Below are 14957 nucleotides of genomic sequence, written 5' to 3' on the forward strand. Positions count from 1 at the left end.
TCCCCTCCTCCCCCTCAACACAGTGTTGATCCTACTGCCTTCACTGGCACCTGGCTTGTCCTTCTCCATGGGGGGCTGCAACCCCTTGAGGGCAAAGATTTCCTTGCTACTCACTGGGAGGTCTCCTCGCACATAGTAGGTGGTAATGAAGATATTTACTAAGTGAATGAATGACTAGATGTGTGAATGAATGAATGAATGAATGACTACATAACTGAGTGAGGGAATGAATGAGTTAATGAGTGAGTAAATGATTACAAGAGTGTGTAAAGGAGGGAACTAATGAATGATGGGTGAATGAGTGAATAACATGCTTTGCCTTCTGTCTGAGGGTCGAGAACCCGTCCATGGGTTGGAGTCAAGCCCCCTAGAAACCTAAGCAGCAAGGCCCCCGAGTCCTCCCTGGGAGAGTGGGTGTGGGGCAAGCAGTGTGGGCAGAGAAGGCACAAGGTCAAGGGCAGGTACACGCATGCCTTCAAGTGGCCTTCTGTCTAGAGAGGAGCCTTTGGACTTGAGGCTGAGGAGGAATGCAGCTGAGTGCAGAGAGGCGGTGGGGGCCAACAGAGGTGCGGTGATCATCGGATCCCCACCCACCACTCCGGCCAGTCCCTCGGGCTCTTTCCGCCCGGTACCCAGCTCCACTGGCCTTCACATTCATCCACTTGACGACCTTGCAGAAGGCTTTTTTTGGACCACATGTTTTATCCCTTGTCACCAGCCAAACAGCCCTATTATATTAATTTATTGTCCTTTCCAGTAACGTGCAGGCTTCCTGGAAACCCCCACTTTCCCACGCTGGGCTCGGCCCCTGCCAGACCTCGCCCCCGCCCCCGCCCCCAGGGCCTGGGTGACCGCCCTCTCCTCTCTGGGCTCTTTGGCCCTTCACTGTGGTGGCAAACCCTTCCTCCTCATGACTTACCCCTCGGAGCCTGGGGAGGGGGGCAGAGACCTGCGGCGAGGCCCGGAGAAGCCGCTTACCCAAGGGCTCCCCTGTCCAAGGAGGTGGCGCTCTCGGCAGCCACCTGGCACCTTGACTACGTGCTGTTCCTGGTGGGACTGTCCCTGCAGGGGCGCCCCTCTGACTCTCCCAGCGCTCCCGGCCAGCCCACCTTCATGGGAAGTAAGGTGTCCACTGTGGTGGGGCAGGGGGTCCGCTTTTGGGGGGAGAAGCTCCGGGTGGGGAGGAAGGGCCGCCCATTGTCACCTCTCTCCCTTTCCTGCTTCATGCTGTGTGAGTCATGGCTGTCTCACACACACTCTAGCCGTCTCTGGGCTAAGTCTCTTGTCTTTGAGCATCAGTTTTCCTATCTGCATAATGGGACGGTCAGAGCGTCTAGATTTAGGGCCCGTATACAGAGGCTGAGCGGCCTGGTCCTTATCACCATGGCCCGAGGCTGAAGTCTGAGGGACAGGACCCAGCCAAAGGCCCACTTCTCTGGCCCAGCCAGAGGACAGAGGGGACAAAAAGTGTGTGACACTCAGCTCCCTCTCCCTTGATGGGGACGTTGTTAGAGAAGAAAGGGGAACTTGGGGAGCTCTCCCCTACTTCCCCAGTGCATAGAACCATGCAGTCTATGGCCATGCACCCTGTTCCCCACTCAGTCAGGGACACCCAGGGCCCCCCACAACAGCACAGGAAGAGGGGTTACATGGAGCTGGGGTGGAAGCCCATGCTACCCTCCTTCCCAGAAAGACTTGGCTCCCCGGGAATGAATTACGAAGGCCTGTCACCTGGCAGGCCGTCCATCAGGCCCGAGACTGCTGCCAGCATGCCAATCCCGTGCCCGCGGGCTCGTGGCCACACTGTCAGTCACCGTGAGCTCGGCCCGGGGCCCACTGCTGAGCGCCTGTCACAGCACCAGCCCAGGCCAGCCAGGGCAGGTCGGGCTCCGTGCTTGCCAAAGTGACCAGCGAGAGTGGGAAGTGGAGGATCCGGGAGGGCTTGGGGTCGTGACAGAGCCCCTTGGAAACGAGGGACCTCCGTCATTCTTCTTGTCACTCCAGCCTTCATTTCGTGAGCTCCTGTTCCAGGTGAGACTCGGGGTGGAGAAGTGAGGTCCAAAAATGACTGTGCTGCATCTTCTAGTGGCTAAGAGGTCAGTGAGGCCGTGTGGGTGGACGTGTGTCCCCAGAGGCTCCACTGAAGCCCACACGCCGGTGTCTCCTGTGCGTGTGACCTCATGGGATCTGGGACCTCTGTGGGTGCAGTTAGGCCTGGGATTCCAGCTCTGTGGTTGGACCGATCGCCGCGTTGGGGTATTGAGTGCTGCCGAGTCGGTTATTCCTTCTGGCGATCCCTGTGACCGAACAGAACTGCCCCACCAGCTTGTCCGAGTTACAAGCTGTGCAGACACAGATCACCAGGTTTGCTCCCACGGAGCTGCCAAGGCAGAAGCCGCTGCTGCAGCTGCTGAGTCCAGCTTAGGGCAGTTCTCTGCCGGGAGCGATTTGACGGGTTGAAATCGCCAAACGTTAGTTAGCGGGTGAGTGTGTCGCTGTTTGCATCACTGGGGTACCTGCCATGGAGTCCCTGATTGCCCTCAGGTCAGAGCTGACTCATAGCTGACCCCACAGCTGTGAATCTTATGAGAGGAGATTGCCCACCTTTCTCCCGTGGGGCACCTGGTGGATTTGAACCACTTGTCTTTGAGTTGGCAGCACAACTCTGCCTTTCGGCCACCAGAGCTCCCTCATATCCATTTTACAGATGAGGAGAGTGAGGCTAACAATTACCAGTGAAGCCGTGAGACTCAAATGTCAGAAAGTCTGGGCTCAGATTCTCTGTTACCGTCCTCTGCCTCAGTTTCCCTCTCTGCCAAGAAGTGCTTTGGGCTCAGTGAGTTCCACAAACCATTCCAACTTGAGGTGCTCAGATGCTGTGGGTGGCCAGAGGTTTTCTGCAGGTTAGGGGCCTGCAGTCCAGGGTCCTCTTGGGGGTCTAGCGTCCGCGGCCACTTCCTTCTTACCCTGCCTCCTGAAAGAGCTGGTGGGCATGCCGGGAGTGAACATAGACCCCATGTCGATGTGAACCAGGCACCCTGGTGAAGACGTCCCTGGTAAACTGGCCTTTTGCTCGTTGGTAGGACTCTGTGTCTCTCAGTCTCTCTCTTCTCTCAGCACCAGCTGCCGGGTCCAGGTTTCTCTGGAGAGAGCTGGGCATGATTACATCTGGAATGTGGCACTGAGGAGGGAGGGAAGGCTGGCCTGGGCCCGACCTTCCTTCCTGGTGGATACGCATTGGACAGGGATCCTTAGCAGAGACCAGAGACCCTCACTGCTTCTGCAGCCTGAAACACAGGGTGTGGGCCTGACATGCAGAGCACAGGCCCGAAACGCAGGTCACGGCCTGAAACATGGAGACTCAGGCCCTGGCACGGCAGTGGATTCTCGTGTTCCCAGGTGCCAGGCATTCGGCCATGCATCATGTCTCCAGCTTTTTATGATTTTATTGCGAGTTAAGTGAGGGAGAACTCCCACAGTGCGAATACGAAAGCTGCAGCTCTCCACACAGGCAGCTGACCAGAGGTGGGCACCTTGGAAATGCAGGGTGGGCTTCGAACCCTGTCTGCCCACCCACATTCAACCTTTCTGTCTTCTCTCCAGACTGCTGTGTACTCGGGCAGTGGGGAGAAGGGGCTCTCTTTAAAGGAGTCTGTGCATTGGCCTTTTTAAACAAGGCCATGGGAACCTTGCCCCATCTGCTAGTAGCCAGAGGGCCGCCCAGTGCTGGGCAGACAGGACGTGTTGGAGAGGGGACATTCAAGAGGAAGAGAGGTTAAGACACTGGATAGGGTGATTTCTTAGGGTTGAGAGGGCCACCTAAGGCCATTACTGAGCCTTTCTTCCTAAGGAGTGCATGGGACTGGGGAGGGCCAGTGGGAGGGTCCAGGTAAGGCCTCCCCGGTTTTGCGCTTTTTTTTTTAATACAACATATTTTTTACAGCATATTATTCCCATTTAAATTTTTTCCTATTCATTCATTGTTACACATTTTCCTCCCTGCCCACCCTTCCCCCAGTTCACTTTTTTCTTTGTAAAGGAAAAAAATTCTTTCATTGTTATACAGTCCCCACCGCCACCAAGTCCACAGTCCACTTTAATATGCACTTCTTTTTCTGGGATCTTGTCATGAAAATAATACCTAATTATATACCTTTTAAACAGTTCTCTCCCTCATCTGTTTCAATGCAATATACATTATTTATCCCCTCTTATCTTAGGTTCCCCCCAACCCCGACGTCAGTCCCATTTTACAACAGTGGTACTATGCAGTATTTGTCCTTTTGTGACTGAGATATTTCACTCAGCATAATGTCCTCCAGGGTTACCCATTTTGAATAATATTTCATGAGTTTCTTGTTTTTCAATGTAGCATAGTATTCCATTGTGTGAATAGACCACAGTTTCTCTATCCATTCATTTATTGATGGGCACTTGGGTTGTTTCCAACTCTTTGCTATTGTGAACAAAGCAGTCATAAACATGGGTGTGCATGTATCTGCTTGGGTGGCAGTTATGGTTTCTTTAGGGTATATTCCCAGTAGTGGAATTTCTGGGTCAAATGGTATTGCTGTTTTCAAATTTTTGAGAAAACTCCATACTACCTTCTGTAGTGGTTGCACCATTTTACACTCCCACCAACAGTGAATCAGGGTTCTAGTTTCTTGACAACCTCACCAGCATTTGTTGCTTGCTGTTCTATTTTGCTATTCTTACTGGAGTGACATGCTATCTATCTCACAGTTGTTTTGATTTGCATCTCTCTTAGAGCTAGGAATTGTGAACATTTCTTCATGTGTTTGTTTGCCATCTGAATGTCTTCTTTGGTGAAGTGTCTGTTCATATCCTGTGCCCATTTTGCAATTGAATTGTTTGCTTTTATCTTGTGGTGCTCAAGTAGTCTATAAATTCTAGATATAAGTCTCTTATCAGACATGTCATTGCCAAATATTTCCCCCCAGTCTGTGGCTTCCCTTTTTACCCTCTTGGAGAAGTTTTGGATGCGCATAGGGATTTTATTCTTAGAAGGTCCCATTCATCTATTTTATCCTCTCCTGGTTGTAGGTCGGTTTTGCTTTTTAAATGGGAGAAGGAGAAGCTGTGGCTGGTATCCCTACATGTCTGCCCCAAGACCCCCTGTAATATCCCAGCCTCAGAGGAGGCCAGCCCAGCCTCTCCAAGCCTCTGTGGTTGAACACCTCTCTGTGGCTCTCGTACTTAAGGAGACCAGATATGGGACCCCTGGGCTGTCACCCCGAATGGCAACTGTTAGCGTCCCTCCTGAATCAGTCCCAAAATCTCACCTGTCAAATGTAAGGTGGACCTGGTGAGTCTGCCTGGCCACCAGCCCTCCATGCTGCTCTGTGAAATTGGAAGGAAATGGGACTGTTTATTAATATCATATCCACCAGCTGATTCGCAGAAGCTGGACAAGCCGTTCCCGGGTGATGTCCTGCCCCTGAGAGCCTGCTGGAGGGTCAGCTGTGGGCCGGTTCAGACTCAGTGGTACTCAGCAGCAACCTCCCATGAGGAGAGATCTAAGACTTTTTCTGGTGAGAGGAAGGGGATTCTGTCCAGCCCAGGATAGAGGCTGCAGTCCTGCAGACCAGCACCAGCCACCAGTTGAACAGACTGTTACTTCCCATATGTATGAGAGCAAAACAGAGCTTTCAGAGACAGATGACCAGGCCTTTATTCATGCATCTCTGGGTAGCAGTTGAGTGTGTGAACCATTTGCACCGCTCAGGAAAAGAGATGGAGTGTGAGATTGGGGGGGAAAGCGTGTCAGGGCAGGAGAGCCCAGCACAGGGGAGGATGGGGGTCGGGGGCAGGATGAAGGCCTGCCGCTCTCAGATCCGTCACAGTCCCGAAGGGGCGGGGGGGGGGGTGCACCGTTTGGCCACGTGAGCTGCTGGGCCTGTCCGCGCGCGCCTATGTGCAAGCCCTGTTGCTAATCCAGCTTGTAAATTGCTCAGGGACGGGAATTGCTGAAAGGGCCATGGAACCGCGTGGTGTTATTATTTATGATAAAGCACAGAGGTGCCTGCCAGGGACTGGAATGGGCTGAGTGCTGCGTGCGGAATGGACGGCAAATTGAACTCCAATTTTCTGCTCTGCAGTCTTTGTTCCACGCCACAAAGCGCCGGTGCGCGGGGTCAGCAGCCTGATGAATGCGCGCCCGGGCGCGGCGGCCCCATCTCCCCGCCGCTGCGCAGAGCGGCTCCTCCGGCCTCGTTTCCCCGCCCCTGGGGCCCTCCGCCTTCCTTGCCTTCCAGATGGAGCCTGGGCCTTGAAAGGCCTGCTCACACCCTCAGCAGGCGCGGGGCCACGGGTTCGAAACCCCGCTCCGCCTTATACGCGCTGTGCGCCTTCAAGCTGCACTCCTCCAAGCTACAAATTGAGAGACATGAAAAGGATGATAATAATAACTTTCCAGCCGGGAGGATTAAATGAGGAAACCGCTGTGATGGGCGTAAATGATTTCATCAACCACTGTGGTTAGGTGCCAAACTCCGACTCATAGAAACCCTGCCTGGTCCTCGCAATCACGGCTGCTTAAGCCCCTCTTTGCAAGGCTGTGTTGATCCATCTCATTAAGGGTCTTCTTCCCTTTTCCAGACCCTGTCGTTTTCCCAAGCCTGTGGTGTTTGTCCAGTGACTGGCACCTCTTGACCATATGCCCCACGGACATAAGACAAAAAGGCTCACCGTCCTTGTATCTAAGAAACATCCTGACTTCGTTTCTTTCAATATTACTGTCAACCACTGTGTCTTCCTGCCGACTCTCAACCCCTTCTTTGGGGGCTGAACTGCCCACTTAAGGCCAGGAGCAGTAGGTGACCAGAAGCCTCCCCTGCGAGCTGGGGAGAGGTGGGGGTGAGTGTTGTGTGTTTGTTGTGGTGGTTAAATGTTGTTGAATGGATGATACCTCATGTGTTATTAGAGTGCTCTGGTGTCTTCTTGTTGTTTGTTTGGTGGTGGTGGTGGTTGTTAAGTGCCGTCGAGTCATAGTCTGATGTCCTAGTGGTAAGAAACTGCACTGCAATCCCAAAGGTACCCTGTTCAAATCCACCAGCTGCTCCACAGGAGAAGGATGGACAGTCTCCTCCTGTGTAATTAAACTGCCTCTGAAAATCCACTGAAGTGTCAGCTCAGAGTCAGTTCCGACTCGACGGCGCCTAACAACAAGTGTTACTAGCTATGATTGGTACACTGCCAAGTCCTGGCAACTGTGTGCTCACCGGAAGGAAACCCTTCCTGCTTCTGTGTTGGTCACACCACGTGGGTCCCTCATTGTGTCCTGTGCCACTCCGTCTCACTGAGGGTCTTGTGTCCTCTTTGACCCACCACTGGACACAGTGTCCTCCTCCAGCCAGTGGCCCTCCTGATGACAGAGGCAAAGCAAGCAAGTCATACAGTGTTTCGGTTTGATCTGTATGGTGTGCCGTGGCTGCTTTTCAGAACGAGATTGCCAGGCCTTTCTTCTGAGTCTTAGCCTCAGCATTCCACTGAAACCTCCCCACCAAGGCTGGCCCTGCTGGTATTGAAGTGCTGGTGGCATAGCTTCCAGCTTCACATCAGCATGCAAGCCACCACGGGAGGACAGACTGACAGACAAGTGGGGAGGGGGAGCAGAGAACCCCCCGGAGAATCCCCCCATCTCCACCCTCCCGGGTCAGTATGAAGAAAGTGTTGCTTGTTTTGAGTCTTGTCCCCTCCCTTTCCAAGCCCCTCCTCAGACCAGTGGACCACCTTCTCTCTCAGGTGATGGCATTTCTCCTAGTGCACATAGTGCCTAAGGTGGGCAAGAGGGGGACAGAGAGAGATGCCCCGCACAGACTGTCAGCCAGGGCTGAGGGACACCTGGCTGGTTCCTCATGGTTCAGGGTCTGGTGACCCCACTGGTAGCTGGTGCAGCCCCTCAGGGTCCCTTGGCTGTCAGTCGCAGGCTCAAGGGCAGCTGAGGGGTGATACCCACATGATGACCACATCTCATCTGCTAAGGAGTCTTCAGAAAAGTAGGGTACCTGGGGAGCAATAGCCAGATGTGAGGCGTGGACAGGCGCCATGGCCGGGCAGCTGGCCCTGTGGGACCTTTGGCCAAGTCCTCCTCTTCTGTGAGTCTCAGGTCCAGGTTGTAAAGCGGTCAAGTCCTCTATGCTCGCCGTCCTGCTGCGGGGTCACCGAGGCAAAGCGGCCTGTCCACCGTGTAGCCCAGCACACTTCTTGGGAGGAATTCCAAGAGTTAGTGAAAATTTTATGATCATCACTTTTATAGCTCAAATGAATCTGAACACACTAAAATGATGATGGTACCATTAGGCGAAAGCATTCTAATCAATGGTGTAAGTTTAATCTCTGAACCCTCCAGCTGAAATGGAAGAAAGGGCTCCCTTCCTCTCTGTTAATTGCAAAATAAACCCATCGGAAATGAGAACCATCTTTTTTCCACTCAAGGCTGGGAGGCTATGGCGTTATTTACCTGTGTGGGGCTGGTGGGAGGCCGGGCTGGGGGGCGTGCTCACAGGGGGACACGGGCAAAGAGCAGTAGTGACAGCCACCTTTTAGGGGTCATTCCTGCCATCTGACTCCTTTCACCTACCCTGTTACTGTCCACTTCCCCAGCTGGGGTGCAGCTGGGCACAGAGAGATGCCCACAGTCACGTAGCTCATTAGTGGTGGAGCTGGAGTTTGAACACTTGGTGGCACAGACAGTTAAGCACTTGGTTGCCATCCTTTCCTGAAAAGTTGGTGGTTCAAAAAATCACGTACAGGTGCCTCAACAGAAAGGCCTGGCAATCTGCTTCTAAAAGGACACAGCTAAGGAAAGCTGGTGACATACACCCAGCTCTTCTCCATACCCCTGGGGGTCTCTGTGAGTCTGAGGCAATGCTGAGGTTCAACAAGACCACCAGTGAATAACTACGGTGGTCTTACAGTGCCAGACGGTAGGGGAAGGAAGTGTCGCTGTCCCCTGGGAAGGAAGACCACAGAAGACGGCTTGTGTTTGGATCGTAGTGTTCACTGTCCCACAGACTGTCTTAAGAACAAGCAGGTCTGTGTTTGACGAAGTGCCATTGGGGTCCTCCTTAGAGGCGTGGAGGGTGACGCCTCCCCCACGCTCTTTGGGCATGTTGTCTGGAGGGCCAGACCTTGGAAAACGACCTCACACGGGGTGAGGTTGAGGGTGGGCTAATGAGAAGAGGACCCTCTAGGAGGTGGGCTCGAACGTGGCAGAAATGGTGAGGATGGTGCTGGGGAGGCCTCAAGCTGTGGGCGTTGACTCGATGGCACCTCACGACAACAGGATGGTCAGCGCCCCCGGGAAGAAGAAGCAGCAGTCTGGCCAAGTTCAGGTGCAGGGTTGCTTGTCCACCCCTCCCTTCATGAGCCTGTGCCCTCCTGTGTGCCAGGCTCAGGGTGAGGCTCTGGGGCTGGGAGGTGGGCAGCCTCCGCCCGTGTCTGGTCTCCCAGCAGGCACTTCACTAAGCTGGGCTCTCACAGCTGTGATATATATGTCACGGCCACGGCTGTCGTGTCAATTCTCACTCCTCCCCACCCTCTAGGACAGACGAGGGCTGTCCCACAGGGTTTCCGAGAGACTGTGTTCTTATACACGCAGACTGCCACGTCTTTCTTCCACAGTGGGTTTGAACTACTAATATTTGATTTAGAAGCTCAGTGCTTAATCGCTGTGCCAGGAGAGATCTTTAATGTGGTCCTACGTAATGACAGAGGACTGTGGGACGTGGGGCAAAGAGCATAGGGAAAGAGCTCTAGATGGCATGGGGGCTGGAGCTAGCAGGGGCAAAGAAAGAGGGGAGAAGAGAGAGAAAGAAGGAAAGAAAGAAGGAAGGAAGGGAGGGAGGGAGGGAGGGAGGGAGGGAGGGAGGAAGGGAGGAAGGAAGGAAGGAAGGGAGGAAGGACTGACGGACTAGCAAAGGCCCTGTAGCCAGTGAACAGGGTGGGCCTGGACTCACTGGTACTCTGTTCTCAGGCCCATTCCTTCGAGGAAGAATGGATGAAAACATCAGTAGAGCATCGCCTAGCCTTGTCTAGAGACCGCGTTACAGACTCTTGGCTTCCATGCTAAGCCTCATCACCACTCATTCATTCATTGCACACTTCCCAAGCTCTTCCTGTGTCCGGTGCTGGGGTGACTGGAGAACAGCAGCCCTTTTGGCCCTGCCCTGTGGGATCGCCCTGCTTCCTTCTCCTTTCCTCTGTCACATTTCTGGCTGATTGTATGCTGGGCAGAGGGAGGTTGGATGGTGGGCACAGGGCCCTGCCCCCCCATCTTCCAGCAGCCCCCCCCACCCACTCACAGGTCCCCAGGGCCGTGTCGAAGCTGAGTTACACAGACTGCCCTAGTGGCCAGACCCCCCTAATCAGATTAGATGTGTATTCAAACAAATTGATGATCCGTTCCATTAAATGCTTTTTGAACACGCTTTTCTGAGCGAGAAATCCATTCGACAGCAGCTGTGGTGGAGGCAGCTGCATAATTGATTGGTGCACCGGCCCAGGCCCCCAACGTCAGGAAGGGCCTGGTTCCTGAAGGTCATGGGCGGGATTAGATTAAGGAGGGCAAGCTCCTTCCCTCCTGGCTAATGAAGCACTTGCCATGCAGGTGCACCAGCAGAGCGGGGCCAGGCATCTGCCAGGAGCCCGGGAGGCCAGGGATGGGCATAAATTAGCATCTCATTTGTGGGGCGGTGAGGATCAGGGAGCTCTGGGAGGGGGCTCCGCTGTGGCCCTGGGTGGGGTGTGCCCAGCCAGGGATAGGAGCAAAGGGAAACAGCTGAGAAGCCCAATGCCAGGCCCCCAGGGTCTTTCTCAGACCTCAGGACAGTCCCTCGATTTCAGTTTGTATGGGGAGCGCTGGTGGCCAGGTGGTCAGGACCTGTGCGATGACCCTGAAGTCATGCTGTCTGCAGCCATGAGCTGTTCATGGGAGAAAGGTGGGTAGTCTCCTCCTGTGCACTTTACAGCCTCTGAAATCCGCTGGAGAGTCAGCTATGGGGTCGCTTCTGGCTCCACGGGGGCATAACCACCACCAGCAGCCAGAAGGCTGGCGGTGTGAACTTACCCAGCAGTGCCGTGGAAGAAAGGTCTGGTGAGCTCCTGGCGTGAAGATCACAGTCAGGCAAAACCTGGGGGTGGGAAAGCTCTATCCTGTAACTCACGGGGTCACCACGAGTTGAGATCTACTCAGCGACAACAGGTTTGGTTTGGGGGTTCAGATGAGGCCAGCCAGGACTTGCTGACTGTGTTCTAGCCCCAGGCAGCCCCCACAGCGTCTCGCCCACCTGGACTCGGGTGGAAGGAGCTCCAGGGAGTGCCAACAGCACAGCACTACCTATGCAGGGTGTGTGTGTGTGTGTGTGTGCGCACGCGCGCGCACATGCGCGCGCACGCAAAACCCCTGGAGGCCCTGCTCTCTCCACCCACTGGGGCTTCTGCTCCCGGCCAGCCCTGGGCCAGACTTCTTGATGAAGCTTGGAGTGACCTTAAAGGAGTTGCACTGAGAAGGCTGTGATTTGGGGAACTGGAAGCCCCAAAGATGATGAGATGGAGGAGAGGGTGAGGGCAGCTAACCCCTTCTGCCTCCATTCACCCTCTCTGCCCATTTGAGTCCCTCAATGCCTTCTGGAGTGCCCACCGCTGTGTCCACCTCCATCCACACCAGCTCCTTGGCCTCCCAGCAGTTCTCTCTGGGGCAGGTATTTGTATCTGCTTTGCTGATGAGATAAGTGAGACTCGAGCGGTTCATTTGTTCACGGTCAGACTTTGATAAGCAGAACCCCCACCCGCTGCTGTCAGTGACTGACTCAGTGCCTGCGTGTCATGGGAGCACTGCTCCACAGGATGGCCCATGGGTGAGTTTTCTGAAGCCGATCACCAGGCCTTTCTGTTGTTGTTGTTGTTATGTGCCATTGAGTCACTTGAGACTCATAGAGACCCTTTGTACAATATCCCTAAACCCTGTTCTGTCCTGTGCCAATCACACCTTCTCCGACACTCCCATCCTGATTACTCCAGTCACTGAATCAATCCACCTTGTAGAGGGTCTTCCCCTCCTGTGCTGTCCCTCCACCCTCCCAAGTATGACGTCCCTCTCCAAGGACCTGTCCCTCCTTACAACATGTGCAAAGTATGTTAGACGGAGCCTCAGAATCCTTGCCTCCAAGGAGCAGCCTGGTTTAACCCTCTCCAGGATGAACCTGTTTTTCTTAGCAGTCCAATACTCAATACTCTTCTCCAGCACCACAGCTCAAAGGCATCAGTTCTCCTTCTATCCTCCTTAGTCATTGTCCAATACTCTGATGTATAGCAAGTGATTGCAAAGACCATGGCCTGTATCAGATGCACCTTAGTCTCCAGAGTGACACCATTGCTCTTCAGTGCTTTGGAGAGGTTCCTAACAGCAGACTTTCCCATGGCAATGCGCCTTTTCATTTCCTGGCTGCTTGTGCCAAGAGTACCAGGAGCCAGGCCTTTCTAACTACAGTAAACGCAGAACTCATTGTCATCAAGTAAGAGCGAACCCTCCGACTGTAAATCACACAGGAGGAGGCTGCCCATCTCTCCCCCACGGAGCCACTGGAGGATTTGAACTCCCAGAGAGGCGCTGCCTTTGGGCTAGCAGCTCAGCTCCCTACGGACTCTGCCACCACAGTTCCCTGCTTAATTACAATTACGTCAAGTCAGACTCATAGCTGACCCTCCAGTGGGTTTTCAGAGGCTGGAAATTGCATGGGAGGAGATTGCCTACAGTTTTCTCCTGAGAAGCTGGTGGATTTGAACCACTTGCCTTTGGGTTGGCAGCACCATTCCTTACCCCTGTAGACTAATGTGGTGGTGATGCTGGTGGTGATGCTGGTGGTGGTGGACCATCGAGTTGAAACCAACCCATAGCAGACCCTCTGGCAGATTTCCAGGGGCAGTAAATCACATGGCAGAGAGTGGCAATCTTTCTCCCATGGAGCAGCTGGTGGATTCGAACTGTGTGCCTTTGCCCTGGCAGCACTTTTCCTTACCACTAAGCCGCCTGATGATGATGTTGTTGTTGATATTGTTGATGTTGTTGTTGTTATTGTTGATGATCATGTTGATGTTGTTGATGCTATTGTTGTTGATGTTGATGATGTTGTTGATGTTGTTGATGTTGATGCTATTGTTGTTGATGTTGATGATGTTGTTGATGTTGATGTTGATGTTGTTGATGCTGATGTTGTTGATGTTGATGATGTTGTTGATGTTGTTGATGTTGATGATGTTGATGTTGATGTTGTTGATGTTGATGTTGTTGATGTTGCTGTTGATGATGTTGATGTTGTTGTTGTTGTTAGGAGCTGTCAAGTCGAGTATGACTCGTAGCAACTCTGTGAACCACAGACCTGACCCTATGGCTGCCATCCTCATCCTCTCTGACACAATAGAACCTGTTGCTGAAGTCACCATGTCGGTCCATCTTTTTGGGTGTCTTCCTCCCTCCCGGACCCTCCATCTTTCCAAGTTTGATGACCCTTTCCAAGGAACAGCCCCAGATCTCTCTATAGAGAAATAGACTTCATTACTTAATTGCAAAGCCTGATCAACCAAGTCTTTCTTCTGGAGCACTTCTGGGTGGACTTGACCCTCTAACCTTTCTAATAGAAGCTGAGTGTGTTAAACAATTCTGTTTCCCAGAGACTCCATGCAATTAGCATGGGAACTAGGATGTAAACCCAGTGTTTCTTGTCTCACTGGAACCGTCAGATCAGAAGCTGACACTTGGGGGTTAAGTAGTGATCAGAGCTTTGGGGTGGGGTCCTCAGCGTGGTTTCTTCCTTACCCAGGGCACCGCAGTCCTCTGCTGCATTTCACTGGACCCCTCAGACTTCAGCATCTTATTTGACCTCCTGCTGGACAATGAATAAAGGAGACTGAAGGGAAAAATGCATGCCTTTGAATTGTGGTGTCGGTGAAGAATACGGAATATATCCTGGACTGCCGAAAGAACAAACAAATCTGTCTGGGAAAAGTGCAGCCAGAGTGTTCCTTAGAAGCAAGGGGGGTGAGATTTTGGCCTCACGTACCTTGGACATGTACTGGGGCGGATGGGAGGGAGGCAGACCTGTCCCTGGAGAAGGACCCCGTGCTTGGCAGAGTAGAGGGCCAGTGAAAAGCAGAAGACCCTGTATGAGATGGACTGACCAGCGACAGCAGCTGTGGTCTCAAACATGCCAGCACAACAGTTGTGAAGGTGATGCAGGACCCGGTGGGGCATTGTCCTGTTGTGTGTGAGTTTGCTCTGAGTGGTCACCAATTTGATGGCTCCTAACAATATCCCCAGCTTCTCTCCCTGCTCGCCACAAACCCACCCTCTTCTCTGAGCCACTCACCCCAGATCAGAAAGGGTGAGATGGCTTAGGGAAGCTTTGTACCAACAGGAAAGCCCAGGGCTCTGAAATCCACTGGATCTGATGCAGGTCTGCGAGGCAGTTAAAGTCCCAAACCCTCCCGAGTGTCAGCTCTCATGTGTGAAATAAATGGGTACATTTTTCTTGAGAATATTCAGTGAGTACTTACTGAGGTCATGGGAAAAGTGCTTCATTTCTAGAAAGTTCTCTGAGTGGGATGGAATAAAAGCAGCAGTAGGAGTAGAAATATGAGACGATGAGGGGAGAGGGCTCAGCCTGTCCAGAGATGACCCACGGCTTGGACAGTCTGTGTCCAACCAGGCCTAGGGACCACGGCTTCCCAAGCTGGTGACCAGTTTAGAGGTGGTGGAGATCACACAGGACAGAGAGATGGTAAAGGCCAGTCTAGGACCAGGTGACAGTGGAGGTGATGTAGAGGTCAGCATGGGAGTGAAGGTCAGTCCAGATCAGAGGTGGTAGTGGAGGTCAGCGCAGGTCAGAGGTGATAGCCAAGGTCGGTACAGACCAAAGGAAGTGATAGAGGTCTGTCTC

At 53.2% G+C, this 14957-nt stretch overlaps 1 protein-coding gene across 1 annotated transcript in view; it reads left to right on the plus strand.

Annotated features, from left to right (window-relative positions):
• The window catches only part of SDK2 (sidekick cell adhesion molecule 2), a 270400-nt gene that overhangs the window by 57181 nt on the left and 198262 nt on the right, over positions 1 to 14957 (plus strand). The window contains exon 2 of the mRNA XM_006886394.1: positions 6120 to 6362. Within this exon, the coding sequence (XP_006886456.1) occupies positions 6120 to 6362 (243 nt within the window). The remainder of the gene's footprint in view (positions 1 to 6119; positions 6363 to 14957) is intronic.

Source organism: Elephantulus edwardii, unplaced genomic scaffold (assembly GCF_000299155.1).
Source record: "Elephantulus edwardii isolate Elephantulus edwardi_28Jun2011 unplaced genomic scaffold, EleEdw1.0 scaffold00048, whole genome shotgun sequence".
NCBI classification, from domain to species: domain Eukaryota; kingdom Metazoa; phylum Chordata; class Mammalia; order Macroscelidea; family Macroscelididae; genus Elephantulus; species Elephantulus edwardii.